Here is a 12,614-nt window from a genome sequence, read left to right on the forward strand (position 1 = left end):
GAACCAGGAGGGCGTGGGGTGGAAACGCCCAGGACCCCGGTCCTCTGGGGGCTCCCAGGCTTCCGGTGGGCCCGGCGCAGCCCCGCAGGGAAGCCTCGTGCTCCTGTGGGGGTGCACTTGGTCGGAACCAGACAGCCGGGGTCGCTCTCCCACTCGGCGAATGTTGTAAATGCCGCTGAGACACCCACTTCGAAGGTCGATTTAAATTATGTGAACTTCATCTCAGTTTTAAGGAGAAAAGTGCTCAGAGCTACTTTGGAAGCCCAGACACGAAACTGGGCGCGTCACAGAGGCGCCGGCGATGAGGTTCCCGCAAACGCAGAGCCAGTCGGCGGCGATGGTCCGCGTGGCTTCAGCGGCAGCCCCTGCCACTGCAGCTCCTCCCGGTCCCTCACCACCCGAACCGTCAGGGGCTCCTCGGGCTCCGGATCTGGGCCAGGCCTGGCCCCGGCACGGCAGGTGCCACGGAGCGAGACCGACGCGGTCTTCCCCACCGCGGGCTGTCGGTCAGCGGCCCGAGGCCGGGGCGGGTGCCTGGGGGACGGCCTGAGAGCACTCCAAACTCGAAGAGTGACTTCACTTCAAGGGATTCTTATTTTGGGGGCTGGGCGGGGCGGCCAAGGAAACGTTGAGCTGTGGGCTGTGAAGAGTGCTCCCCGTCCAGGCAGGACCCTGGAGTGGGCACAGCCTCCGTCGGCAGAGCCACAGAGCGAGGACTCCGGGCCCCACCGGACCGTGCTTGGTCCTTGGGGTGAAACCCTGGTCCAGAGCCTCCCTGTGGGAGCTGGCGGGGTTGGGTGGGGGCGGGGTCAGACAGCCTTCCTAGAAGAGGAAAAGAAGAGTTGATCAGCATGTGAGAAGACGCCCAGCCGACCTGTGTCTGGCACCGTGGATACGCGGACAGCGCCCAGGGCCGGCGGGCGCGGGGACCCGCCGGAACCCTTACGGAGCGCTGTGGGCCTGGAGTTGGAGAATTGAGAAACGGTGTGGAGTCACCTGGTAAAGCTGAAGATAGATACTCGCATCCCGTGACGAGAACCCCGCTTCTGGGTGCGTACCTGCCCTAGAGAAGTCCGTTCACCGGTGGGCCCCAGGGACCACAGTCCCGGCCGCCAAAACAAAACAGCCGACGCGGCGAGAAGCACGGCCCCACCACCAGCGGGGAGGGGTGAGCAGGTCCGCCCTGCGCTTGTGGCTGTGAAGCGGGTGAGCCAGGCCACAGGCAGCGAACCTTAGGGACGGGGAGTTGAGACAAAAAAGGAAGTTGCAGGATACTTTAATAGGCCTTCGTTTACATAAAGTTAAAAAACATGCGAAGCAAAGCAAGGTGTTCTGATAAACGTATTTGGTAAACTACAAAGGAAAGGCACGGAATGACACACAAAATTGTCGTTACCTGTAGGTGGGGAGGGGGCAGGCAGCGGTATTTCAAAGCTAAAGTCAGTTTTCTTTTGTTAAGCCGGGTCCTGTGCACACAGATGGTATTGTGATTTTTTTAAAAAATATTTTTTATTGATTTTTTACAGAGAGGAAGGGAGAGGGATAGAGAGTTAGAAACATCGATGAGAGAGAAACATCGATCAGCCGCCTCCTGCACACCCCCCACTGGGATGTGCCCGCAACCAAGATACATGCCCTTGACCGGAATCGAACCTGGGAGGGACCCTTCAGTCCGCAGGCCGACGCTCTATCCACTGAGCCAAACCGGTCTCGGCTATTGTGATTCTTTAAACGGTACACATGTTATCATTCCTAGTATCGCTTCGGTACAAGACACGCATGCATGTTAAACTGAACATGTGGGGATGGCGTGTCCTGCCTCCCCCCACAGTGAGGCTCTAGGCGTTAGGGCCGGCGGACAGGGCTCAGGGCTGTCCGTGGCTGCACCGCCTCCAGGCACACGGCACCTCCAGAGTGAGCTGTGTAGATGGTGACGCTCACGTCATACATTTGCTTTTTTCTAAATTAGCTTTAAAGCCACAGTTTAAAAGTTCCCTGTTAACGAAGATACATTCTGGAAATACAAACTGATCAGCGCCCTCTCCTGGGCAAGGCGGGCGGAGCGCCGGCGTCCCGGTGGGAGGATGGCTGGCCGCGTCGTCAGCACCGCGGACAGCGCCGCGCGGACCCGGCCTTGGTGCCGGCGCCCAGCCTCGCTGCGGGGGGGGCGGCTGGAGCCCGGAGACCTGGGTCGGACCCTGCCTCTGTGCGGCTTTGGGCAGGTCTCAGGGCCTGGAGCCTCGGTCCCCTCCTGTCCTCCTCGCTGGGAGATGAGGCGAGGAAGCTGCTGGGACGGCGCCCGGCATGTCCTGGTCAGAAAGCTCTTTGTGCTGCTGAGGGGAAGGGCCGTTGCCCAGCCCGGGTGGGTCCGGACGTGTCTCGGTGAGTGTCCCGTTAGCTGGAGGGGTGGCCAAGGGGGCAGGCTGGGCAGGGCAGGGCAGGAGGCACCCTGGCCGACAAGGGGGTTGGTTGCCCGGGGCCAGGAGCCCCACTGTGACCCAGGAGGCACCTGCCTCTCCACCCCCTGCCCTTCCCGCTCAGGACCAGCCTCGGGCCCAGAGGAGGGAGGCCAGGCAGGAGCCGGCCGGCGCTGGGGCCCTGGGCCCTCCATCCCTCGAGAGGAAGGTGTCTTGATGCACTTTGCGGGGTGGAGAGATGGTGGTGGTGACTTCTGGAAAGTTCTCTCTTCTCTCCTCAGTGAAATGAGAAGCAAGGCCCTCAGTGGAGCGTGTGGCTGGGAGCAGGGGGAGGAGGCGGGAGGCGTAGTCGGCCAGGAGTGCGCCAGGCTGTGGTCGGCGCTGGAGGAGCAGAAAGGGCTGGCGGGAACATCCCAGGGCGTCTGCCTCTAGGCACAGCGACCCATTTGTTAAATCGCATTTCTTTTTTATTTATTTGTTGAGCGATTGGGCGCTGAGCAGTATTCCATGACCTACACCCTCCACACACAGAGAACATTACACCGTTAATTAAAACAAACCGGTTGGCATCTGTATCTCCGCACACCACTCTGGTCTCATTAAACCTAAGTTGCAGGCACGCTCGGCAGCTCTGATTCGACGGTAAGCGCAGCGTGGGGAAGGGTGCCTGTGTTTGAAGAGCTATCCTTCTCCCCCGTCGGGCTCGATGTGACACGCACTGTTCAACGTTGGGCCACGTCTGGGAGCGTTGGCCACGGCCTGGAAGTGACCTGCCGCTGGCACAGTGATTCTGTCTAGAGCAGTGGCTCCCCAATGTGGGCCCACAGGGAGGGGGGCGATTTGATGTTTAAGGGGGCAGTTCGAGAATGAGTTATTAGCAGTGAACTTTTTGCATTTTTTATGGTTCTGGGCCCTCATGTACAGCATATAAATATATATTGTGACATATTTATGCATTTCAGTTCTCTATTATGTTTTGAAACTTTATTTGCTATTTTTTCATATCACTTCCTATTATTATTTTTAACAATTTCTTAGTGATTTCTTCCTCAGGACTTCAACTGTCCTTTCATTCTTTTATTTTTCTCTTTCATGGATGCCATGTTCTTTGGAAGCCTGTTTAGACCAAGTTAATGGCCTTTCAGGCTTCCTCCATGTGAATAGTTCACTTTTTGAATAATCCTATATAATAAAAGCCTAACATGCTAAGTGTCTGGTCATCTGGCCATCTGTTCAACCAATCAAAGCGTAATATGCTAATTATATGCTAAGGTCGCTCAACCGCTTGCTATGACATGCACTGACCACCAGGGGTCAGATGCTCCAACCGGTAGGTTAGCTTGCTGCTGGGGTCTGGCCGATCAGGACTGAGCAAGATGGGCTGGACATGCCCTGGAGCCCTCCTGCGATCCCTCCCCAGATGGCCACCTCCCTTGGCCTGCGCCCTCTCACAATCCGGGCTGAGAGACCCTCCCCCCCCAGTGCACAAATTTTGTGCACCAGGCCTCTCGTTAGAATTCTATGTCCCAGGGGGGCATCAGGATGTTAGAGATGCTTAGGTGGGGCACAGCCCAAAAAGGTTGGGAACCACTGCTCTGGAGTTAAAGCTCAGTGTACGTGGTGTGGAGCAGGACCTGGTGCGTGTGGGACATTCGCGTGTGTAGGTTGTGTATGTGTAGATGCAAGCGTGGGTCACATCAGGGCTTGTTCATGCAGACCCTGTATCCTTGCACACGTGTGTGCTTGCAGCATCGCACCCCAGCACTCCAGGGCCAAGAATGGAACCGACGTTTCACTCCTGTCTGTCTGCAGACCTGCCGTGACCCCAGCCCAGCAAGGAGGAGGGGCCGACCTCTTTCAGGGGCACAAGCCCCGACCCCCACGCTCCAGACTTGGATGGATCGTCAGTGTCCAAGACATATGCACCGAGTTTTGTTTCTACCTTTAATTCTACCCGTGGTGTCTTCTGCCTCCTCCTGGCTTATTCCTGCTAACCCTTTAAGAACAGTCTTGGCACCTCCTCCTCCGAGAAGTCTTCCCTGACTGTGCAGAGCGAGGCCGGGTCGTCCTCGGCTGGTTGCTCAGCCCCGGGAGCGCGGGAGCCACGCGCCCCCTCCCGTGGGGCCCCCCAGCTCTCCCGGTGCCTCGCCAACGCTGGGAACGCAGCCAATGCTTGACGTTTGTTCGAGTGGCTCACATTGGGGCTCGCCCCTCCCCCCGGTCACTCAGAGGGGATTCCCCCCCAGTCCTCACTGTGAGAACCTGATGGGGCTCCGGGGGTAAAACCCACGAAACTGAGGCCCCCAGGAGTTTCTCACTCAAGCGAGCCCACACTCGGCCTCCGCAGCGCGCTGGTGACCGCGTGTGCCTTCCTCCCCGTGCTGGTTCCGGGCTTCTCTGTGACTCCTGTGGCCACTTGTCCGTCTCTCTGGGCGCCCCCCGCCCCCCCCCCCCGGTCTGTGCCGAGTTGTCTTCGTGAGGAGCTTCCTGTCGGGGAGCTTCCTGCTTTGGGGGGTCCCAGGGACAGTCAGCCCACGAGGCCCAGGCAGCTTCACGCTCGTGTTTGTTAACCGCGCACTCGAGGGCCTGTGAGTGCGGCCCGGCGCCCGCCTGCCCCGCACCCGGTGCCCCCCGCCGCGGAGCAGCGTGGGCCGCAGGGACCGCGCCTCCGTCCACTCGGGCCGCCGCAGCCAGGACTACGTTCCCGCTGCTTTGGTTTCCCATGTCTTCCCTTGAACAAAACGATGGAAACGCACGGTAGGCCAAAAGGCCCAGATCTGTGACTCCCTCCGCATTTTCCCGGAGGAAAGGAAGGCAGGCGAGGAGTAGGGGCTCCCCTTCCCCCCTCTCATGTTTCCATGAACAACATCAAAGCGGCGGGGCGGGAGCCCATGGGAAGCAGGGCCCCTCAGAAGTGGGGGCGGAGCGGAGAAATGGGAGTCAAACCAGGCCTCCCTCTCAGGACTGTTTTCTGTGTCGCTGCCCCAGGCCCGCGTGGCATTCATTAGGGGCGCCTGAGTGTGAACAAACGTGGCGCCTTTGCTCGCTTTAGAGTGGTCAGTGCCTGCAGGGGGGCAGCCCCCGGTGAGCCCACGTGACGCCCTCCCCCCTCCCCCCCCCATTCCGTGTTCACCTCTGAGCCTGCGCCCGCGCCCACTCGGCAGCACCCGTTGCCGCCGGGCCGGGCTGGCAGACCAGAGAGGCGTGGACGTCCTTCGGCACCGGGGGGCACAGGCTGCCGGCTGGAAAGGCCTCCGAGTTCTTAGCACAACCAGGGCCCATGCCGGGCATCTCCGCGCAGCTCCAGACGCAGGGCTTGAACTTGGGGAGCAGGGAGTGTGGGAGGTGCTCCCCCAAATAAGGGAATGAAGCCCAGAAGAATGGGATTGACGTGCAGGAGGGAGGGTTCCGGGGAAGGGCGGGCACCTGGCCGTGCAGGGGTTTGCACTCAGTCGGGAGTGCAGGGGCCTTGGCGAGAGGGTCTTCGAACGCCACGCCACCGGCAGCGCGGGCAGGCCAGAGCAGGCGTGGGGACGGCACTACTCATACGCACCTCGTGGCAGGACCACCCGTCTCTTCCTGTTTCCGGTTTCCAAAGGGAGCCAAGTGGGTTCCCAAGGTGGCACTGCTGCCCTGGGCGGCCCAGCAGCAGCCCTGGCCCCCCCCCCCCCCGCCTCCCCCACTCCCCCAGCATCGCCCCCCCCCCAGGGAAATCCCAGTATTCTGCCATTAAATGACGAGTAAATGAGGTATTGCCGGTTTCACTGACGGTTAGATTCAATTTGGAGCCGTCTCGCTGGGCCGTGATGGGCTGGCGATGACCTCCTCGCCATCCGCTGTCATCCCGCCAGGAGCTGAGTGATGAGGAAGAGGCACGGGGTGAGGAAGTCCCGGCTCCGCGGGTCAGGCATCGCTGTAAACTTGGTGACAGCCCTCTCTGTCACGCCTCCTCAGCCCCGCCCCCAGGTCCACGCGGGAACCTGCCTCGTTTCCCGGGGAGCCTGGGTCTCAGGCCGCTCTCCGGGCACCTGTGGGGACTGCTCACCTGCTCGGTGCCGCTCCACGCCCTTCCTTGCAGGCTAGTGACGTGTGCCATGGAGAGAGGGCGCTGTGGCCGAGCCCAGCAGTGCCCACCCGGCACAGACAGGCCCGTGCTGCATGGATTAGATCAGTGCGGAGACCTAGGTCACTGCCCTCGTCTGCAGTGTCAATAAAACCCTTCACGTATGTACGTTCTCCCTTAATGGCGCAGCCACTCTGTGAGCACAGGTCAAGGCTCCCACCTGGTGAAACTGACGCTGAGCGGTTCAGGGACCTTCCTGAGGCATCTGGGGGTGTGGGGAGGCCGGGTGTGGGTTCTGGGGGGGGGGGGCCGCTGGGCATAAGGGGGTCTGGCATCCAGAAACCCGCCGGAGAAAGAACGAGGCAGAGACGGGGGTCTCTCCTGCAGTGAGCGAGCTTACAGCGAGGGCCTCGAGCTTCGGCTGCGGTGCTGCCTGGGAGCTGTGGCCCGCTGCCCCCGCTCCCGTGGTCCCCATCCCCCGCCCCAGGCCTGGGCCATCTCGGTGTCAAGTTCAGAAGACCTTTTCTGGTGACGGTCTGACCATCCGACCCTGGTGGCCCCACCACAGAAGTGGGGAAACTGAGTCAGGAGACGAGGGCACCGGTCCAGAGGGACTCTGAAGTGGGCGCAGCAGGAGGGTGATTTCCATTCTGCACAGAGGAGGGCACCTGGCATGGTGGGGGCACCTGGCCCTGGGCCCCTGCCCCTGAGCTCCCAGTGGTTCCCCACAGCTGTCACCTCCATCCCCAAAGTGCCACCACCAAATGTCAGGTCCCTCTGTCCTGCGGGACAGACTTCTGAGAGGGAGTGCGTTTATTAAGCGCCTTCTGTGTGCCGGGCCCTGTGGTGGCCAGGACACAGTGCTGCTGCTCCATCCGGCCCCCGTACGTCCGAGGGCCGAGCTGACCCTGCAGGGGACACCGAGCTCCTCCCTGTCCCCGCTCCTCCCACAGGACAGGGTCAGGAGGGGGTGGTGGGAGCCAGTCCACCCTCGGGTCCCTCCTGCACCTCACCAGCCACCCTCCCCCCGTTTCCTCATCCTCACGGGGGTCCTGAAGTCACCCCAGATCTGAGGGAATCGGCAGGCAGAACCCCCTGCCCTTCCTGTCCACCTCCTTCTCGGCTGGCCGAGCGGTGTCAGGTCGGGTTCACGGGCCGGCCCGGCACAGAGGGGGCGGGGTCCCCGCCTTCCTCACCTCTGTCCCCACGGCCCGGCACAGAGTGGCTGCTCACTAATGGTGCCAACAGGTTAAGAAAACCGTGGGATTTAGCCATTCTAACGGCTGCCGGCTCAGGGACTCACACCGGAGCCCCCGTCTGCAGGAACGCTCTGCCGCGTGGTCTGGGTGGTGCTTCTGGGGTGTGAACATCTGTCTCCATCCTCGGGGCTGCACACTAGCCCTGGGGCCGCCCCTCAGGTCGCTGCCCGGCCTGGAGGCCTCTCCCGAGCGAGGAGCGTGGGGGCCGTTGGCGGGCACCCGGGCGGGCGTGTGCGGATGTGCGCCTCCCCAGTTAGACCCCAGGGCGCCGCGGCGGCGGATGCCCAGGCCAGGCCCGGGGGAGTGCGCATTCCCCATGACTATTTCCCGAGGTCCGGAGGGCGGTGGGGAGGCCCATCGCCGCGTCTGGTCCTGGTTGGTTTGGAAGATGCCTGCCTGGCGGGGCCTCCGGATCCCAGGGCCCAGGCAGTGGCTCCGGGGCCTCCCCCATCTCGGATGTTGGGGAGCACGAAGTGAGGGGGGCAGGTGGTCTGTGGGGACCAGGGGAAGGGCAGGCGCCAACTATTCCATGTTCTCCTGTTGCTCCAGCCCCCAGACCAGAGGGAGGCCCCAGCCCCGGGTGCTCTGTGTGCCCCGCCTCCCTCCCTCTCCAAGGCTTCGAGCTGCACCCTCACCTGTGCGTCCTCCTGCACCCCCCCCGGGGGCAGCCTGCTCTCTGGCCTGCTAGCTGGGGGCTACCTCCCAGGACCCCCCGCCCCATGACTTTGGATGAGCTCTGCAGGCAGACAGCCGGGCAATAGGCGGGTGTCTCCCCTTGGGGTTCAGGGGTGCCCCGAAGGCCTGGATGGGGATTCAATAGGGTCCTCATGGGCCCCCAGCCCCAAGGCCAGTTCTCTTTCAGACGTGGCATTTCTCTGTGGAGCTGTGACGTGGCGTGGTAGCTGGTCATGTGGACGCTGCCACCACACAGCCAGCGTGGCTCCGAAGGCCGCCGTGGGGGGGGGTTCCAGCGTGCCCCGCCCCGCCCCGCCCCGCCCCACGCTGGTTGCCACTCGCTGGCTTCTGCCGCCGCAGGACCACAGCCTGATTCGTGGCCTGAGATGCCGTTGAGCGTGTTTCCTACTAAAGAGCGTGAATGACCTTCAGGTGAATGGAGCGCCTGGCCACACCGGCTGCTGGAAGGACCTGGTGAATGTCAGCTCAGAGGGGCCGCTCCCGTCTCCCAGGTTTCCGATTCGGACGGCCTCCCCTGCACAGGCCTCCGTGGCCCGGGTCAGGGTCACCGGGACCCAGCGGACCGGAGCCGCCTGTCCAGCAGCCGGGCTTCCCCGAGGCGCCCGCCCTCCCAGCTGGGACCGCACTAGGTCCGTGGCGCACACTTGTGAGAGGAGGAGCTGTGGGGGTGACTCAGCGGCTGTGTGCCCAGTGCCCCCCGCCCCCCTCCCCGCCCCCGGCCCTGGGAGCAGGGAAGGCGGTTCTGCCCGCTCTGGAGGCAGGACAGGGATGCTCAGGTGACCCGGGCCAGCTGGGAACGGGTTGCTCTGGGATGTGCCCGTTACGCATGTGGGCGGGCAGCAATGACAGGCGTGCCTGTCTGGCTTGTCTCATGCACCTGAAACGCCCGCCGCTCCTCTGTGGACGAGCAGGGGTCAGTGGAGTGGGCGTGGGAGCTGGCGGAAGGCAGCTGTCAGTCATTCCCGGCCGTGAGCAAGGCGCGGTGGGTTCCGTCTGTGAATAATAAGCTGGCTTCACGCGACGGTAAAGTGGTGCTTACGTTGAATTAATGTTTATTGGCACCGGCGAGGTGGGAGCTTGGTGGTTACCTTCGCCCGTGTCACAGGGGCTCCGTCCAGATGCCAGCAGATTGCGGCTGGAGAAGCTGCTGGGCCGCCCCGTGGAGGGACGGAGGCCAGGCCGCGGCGGCTCCTCCCAGTCCTGCGAGGTGCTCGGTCGGAGGCCTGGCTGCTGCCCCATCGTCCTCAGCCACTGCCGGGCCCCTGCTGCAGACGGGGTGACTGGGGCAGAGCTGGGGCCACACGCAGCTGGTGTCCGAGCCTGAGCCTGAGCCCAGTGTGTCCCCGCCACGAGCCGTCCGCGCGCACCTGTCCCCTCGGCGCCTCCCACCGGCCTCGGTGTCTGAGGTCTCCCCGCCGCCCCTGGGGACTCCGCTGAAGCAGGAGAATCTGAAGTTATCTTTGACATTTATGGCCCATTCTTCCCTATTAAAATGCTCAGCGCTGTAAATGCAGCCGCAAGGAGCTCATTCATCTGGAGAGAAGGGCGGCTGTAAACTACCCGAGGAATGGCCTCCGAGGTGGCGTCCGTCCTGCCGGCTACGTGTCCCCTCCGCGTGTTAATTCCAGGTCCTGAGGCCGAGGCCCCGCAGGGGAACGCACAGAGAGGGAGGTGACGGGCTCTCGTTGGACGCCCGTCCTTCCGAGCGGGAGGCAGAGGGGAGCTGGGCAGCAGCCTCGTTTTTAGCAAATTCCTCTGGCTCTGCCCCAGGGAGTCACCCCGTCTCCCATGCTCCTCCCGCTGCCCGGCCCCAGGGGCACCACACCCTGGAAGGTGCGCCTTAAAGAGCGTTGGCACCCTGCGCCCCAGCAGCCGTGTGCACGCTGGCGGGCGGATGGGGGCGGGCGGTTCTGCATGTGGCTCCTGGAGTTGGCGGGACGGTGCTCTTCTGCAAACAGCCCACATCCTGTGTGCGGAGGGCGGCTGAGTGTTGAGAACGAGGTCAAAGCAAAGCTCCTCTTTCCCCACCAACCCCCCCCCCCCGCCCTGCCCTCGCTGCCTGTCCAGCCGCCCCTGCGTCCCCTCCCCCCTGTGTCCCCTCTCCCTCCCCGACTGCATTTCTAAGGCAGAGTCCCTGGTGTCCAAGCCGACCAGAAGGCAGGCTCAGAGCTGCAGCCTCTGGAGTCCGGAGACGCACGGACACAGCGGGAAAGGAGGGCCCAGAGACGGGGCTTGTAGCATTGCCTTCTCACGGGGCTGCGGGCGGGAAGTCCAAGGTCAAGGTGCCGAGGACCCTCTTCCTGGCCGACAGAGGGAGGCGGTCTTAGGCGGCTTGAGCTGCTGTAACCATCCCGCAGACGGGGGGGGGGGGGGTGGGGTCATAAACAACAGACGTGTGCGTGCAGCTCCCGTCCTGGAGGCTGGAGGGCTGAGGTCGGTGCCGCAGGCCGGGCGGTCCTCGCCGGAGCGGGCGGTGCGTCCCTGTCTTCCAGGCTCTGGGCTCCATCCCTGCAGTGCCTGCCCCGGGGCCTCAGGTCAGCTCCCTGCAGAGGTTGGCCGGGCAAGGAGTGGCAGTGCTACCTCAGGTAAGCAGCCCAGGGCTGGGCCCGGGGTCCGTCCGTCTGTCCTGTGGCCGCTGCCCCCAGCCCCTGGGCACCGAGGCTCTGGTGGGCACTGAGCTGGCGGAGCCCCTTCCCTCGCCCGTCTCCGCCCATCCCGCGGAGGCGTCCGGACCAGCACCGCCGTTCCCAGTGAGGAACTGGGAAGTGAACTTAGTGGGTGACGAGCAGGATTTTAAAAGATGGAATGAACTGGGCTGGCCTAGAATAGCCGCCCACAGCATTGCTTCTGGAAGGACTCATTTTTGGACCGGGCCTTGCAGGGAGGGGGGTTTTCTAGTAAACGGGGGCCATGGTTAAAAGTGCCATCATCCACCTGTCCGTCCGTCCCCCTCCCCCCAGGTTAGGCCAAAGACTCTGATTCCAGACAGCCTGCCCGTCACCCCCGGCCGGGACCGGCCACCCAAGCAGCCCCCAACCTTCCAGAAGGCCGCCGTGGTCAGCATCAAGAACCCCAGCCCAGCCCTCCCCACCGCCAACAACACCGTGAGCCATGCGCCAGCGCCCGGCAGCCAGCCCCAGGCCCTCGCCGAGCCGGCCGCCATCACCTCTCCTCTGAGCAGCGCCGGGGTGGCCTACGCCATCATCTCCACGGCCCCCAGCAATGCCGCCGCCATCGCCCCCAGCAATGCCGCCGTGTCCGTGGTCAGCGACAGCATCAAAGTGCAGCCCCTCCTCATCAGCACCGACAACAAGGTGAGGCTGTGCCCACGGCAGGCTCAGGCGAGCCGCACACAGGAGGCACCTGCCCCAGAGGCGCCCAGTGAACGAGGCCGGGCAGAAGGAAAGACGAGGGCAGAGCGGCCAAGTGGCCGAAGGGATGAATGGGGTACGGATGAGTGATCAGGGGGTGGACCCACGCATGAATGAATGAATGAGGGTACCAATAAATGGGTGTGTGATTGAAAGACTATATGGCTGAGCGAATTAATGCCAGCAAAACAAGAATGCTTGGTCCGTGCGTTAATTACTCCATTCGTTGGGGGCACTGACTCGTAGGATGTGGGCAGGAGGGGCGACAGCAGGGGAGCCCCATACTGACCATGGCTGTGCTGGTGGAGTTAGGCGGCCAAGGACTTTTTGGTCCCGTGAGGAGGCGTGGACCAGGGCGGCCGGTCCAGAGCGTGCTGAGCAGCCGCGTGGGGGGTGACGGTCCCAGCTTCGCCGCAGCCTCTCCAGCATCCGTGCTGTCGCTTTCAGCACTTTTCATTTAGTCGGTGCAAACAGACACTCGCTGTTGGAAGTTGAGTTATTTGGTTATTATTAAGCCTGAATGTTTTTCCTGTACTTTTCAAGAATTCTGATGCCTGTGTGTCATTGAGGATATTCTTTGCCCTTCTTGCTACGGGGGATCTTCGTGTTTTTCTCCCCGTGAATATAAAAAGGGGCATTATTTTCCATCCAGAGAATGCTGGGATTTTAAACTGTGATACGAAGAAGAACAAAGAGCCTTCCCTTAAGCCAACGGAAGAGAAGGCATCTTTTCTTCACGATCCACAAGACAGTCGTACCCGTTCTCAGGGGGAAAATGCCAGTTCAAGTTACTCCTGGCTCGGCCCTG

General features: G+C 62.6%; 1 protein-coding gene across 2 annotated transcripts in view; it reads left to right on the forward strand.

The window, feature by feature from the left end:
- PHF21B (PHD finger protein 21B) overlaps nt 1–12,614 on the forward strand; it is a gene marked incomplete at both ends in the record, with an annotated part of 45,793 nt that overhangs the window by 15,325 nt on the left and 17,854 nt on the right. For both annotated transcript variants that reach the window (XM_079775251.1, XM_079775252.1), the window contains 2 exons: nt 10,928–11,020; nt 11,396–11,749. In XM_079775251.1, the coding sequence (XP_079631377.1) occupies nt 10,928–11,020; nt 11,396–11,749 (447 nt within the window). The remainder of the gene's footprint in view (nt 1–10,927; nt 11,021–11,395; nt 11,750–12,614) is intronic.

This window comes from Cnephaeus nilssonii (assembly GCF_951640355.1).
Source record: "Cnephaeus nilssonii genome assembly, chromosome: 6".
NCBI classification, from domain to species: Eukaryota; Metazoa; Chordata; class Mammalia; order Chiroptera; family Vespertilionidae; genus Cnephaeus; species Cnephaeus nilssonii.